At 43.1% G+C, this 1,767-nt stretch overlaps 1 protein-coding gene across 1 annotated transcript; it reads left to right on the forward strand.

Moving 5' to 3' along the window:
* The first annotated feature begins 251 nt into the window (after nt 1-251).
* On the forward strand, nt 252-1,139 carry LOC736868 (protein mago nashi homolog). The gene is made up of 2 exons (XM_001136983.8): nt 252-632; nt 952-1,139. The coding sequence occupies exons 1-2, from the start codon at nt 339-341 to the stop codon at nt 1,102-1,104; spliced, it is 447 nt and encodes a 148-aa protein (XP_001136983.1). The 5' UTR covers nt 252-338; the 3' UTR covers nt 1,105-1,139.
* The last annotated feature ends 628 nt before the right edge of the window (nt 1,140-1,767 follow it).

Genomic DNA, 1,767 nt, shown 5'->3' on the forward strand with positions numbered 1-1,767 from the left:
CATGAACTTGTTTCCATTACCAGACCCCACCCAGAATGTCCTAGGGACAGATTCCCAGTTGTCTTTACTTCTCTTAGAAATAATCAGAATCTCTGGGGACACAGTCCTACATGCTGCCTCTTTACCAATCTCCCTAAACAATTCTTGGGCATCGCAAAGTTTGAGAACCACTGGTGAAGTGGATAAAATATCGCTCCTGGGGATGAGGGAAACATAGTTTCAAGTCCTAGCTCTGTCACTCATTGGAGATCTCAGGCCGTGGCCTCCTGTTTTTGTTTGTTTTTTAAGAAAGGGTCTCTCGGTTGTCTGGGTTTTCAGCGGGCTTCCCAGGGACAAAAATGGTTATGGCTAGCGATTTCTACCTGCGCTACTACGTAGGGCACAAGGGCAAGTTTGGGCATGAGTTTTTGGAGTCCGAATTTCAGCTGGATGGAAAGCTTAGATATGCCAACAATAGCAATTACAAAAATGATGTCATGATCAGAAAAGAGGCTTATGTGCACAAGAGTTTAATGGAAGAACTGAAGAGACTTATTGATGACAATGAAATCATAAAAGAAGATGATGGTTTGTGGCCTCCCCCTGACAGGGCTGGCCAACAGGAGCTTGAAATTGTAATTGGAGATGAGCACATATCTTTTTTTTTTTTTTTTTTTTGAGACGGAGTCTTGCCCTGTTGCCCAAGCTGTAGTGCAATGGTGCGATCTCAGCACACCGCATCCTCTGCCTCCCAGGTTCAAGCGATTCTCCTGCCTCAGCCTCCCAAGTAGCTGGGATTACAGGCACATGCCACCACACCCGGCTAATTTTGTATTTTTAGTAGAGACGAGGTTTATCCATGTTGGCCAGGCTGGTCTCAAACTCCTGACCTCATGATCCACCCGCCTTGGCGGTGGTGCTGGGATGACAAAGTGCTGGGATTACAGGTGTGAGCCACCACGCCCGGCCCACATATCTTTTACCACATCAAAAATAGGTTCTCTTATTGATGTAAATCAGTCAAAGGATCCTGAAGGCCTTCGAGTATTTTACTATTTGGTACAAGACTTGAATTGTTTAGTTTTCAGTCTCATTGGATTACACTTCAAGATTAACCCAATTTAAATTGTATGTTTTTCAAGCTGTTTGTATATTTAATTAAGGGATGGGAAGGGTTATTTGTCATTTACAATATTGGTTTTTTTATTAATGTGAAGCTAACAAAAAAAATTGTATGTAAACTGAAAATAAGAAAATACATTAGCAGGCTTAATGGTTACCCTTACTTGAGTCCACATGGGTTGGATAGTCCCCACTGTCCCCACATTAAATTCTGTAAATAAAAGCCACCTTTTGTTAAAAATTTGCTCTAATAAAACATACCAAATCCTGAAAAAAAAAAAAAAAAAAAGACAGGGTCTCTCTCTGTGACCCAGGCAGGAGTACAGTGGTGTGATCATAGCTTACTGCAGCCTCAACCTCCTGGGTTCAAGGGATCTCCCCTCTCAGCCTCCCAAGTAGCAGCTGGGACTACAGACACGTGCCACCATGCCTGGCCAATTTTTGTGGTTTTTTGTAGAGACAGGGTCTCACTATGTTCCCTAGGCTGGTCTTGAACTCCTGGCCTCAAGCAATCTGCCCACCTCAACCTCCCAAAGTGCTAGGATTACAGGCATTAGCCACATAGCTTGGCCTTGTTTTTTTAAGTTGAGATAACAATGGTATGTGTGATGATTAAAGGCATGTCAGTCATTTGAGATTTAGGCCAATGCAAAGTAAGTGCTCAGC

Source organism: Pan troglodytes, chromosome 15 (assembly GCF_028858775.2).
Source record: "Pan troglodytes isolate AG18354 chromosome 15, NHGRI_mPanTro3-v2.0_pri, whole genome shotgun sequence".
NCBI classification, from domain to species: Eukaryota; Metazoa; Chordata; class Mammalia; order Primates; family Hominidae; genus Pan; species Pan troglodytes.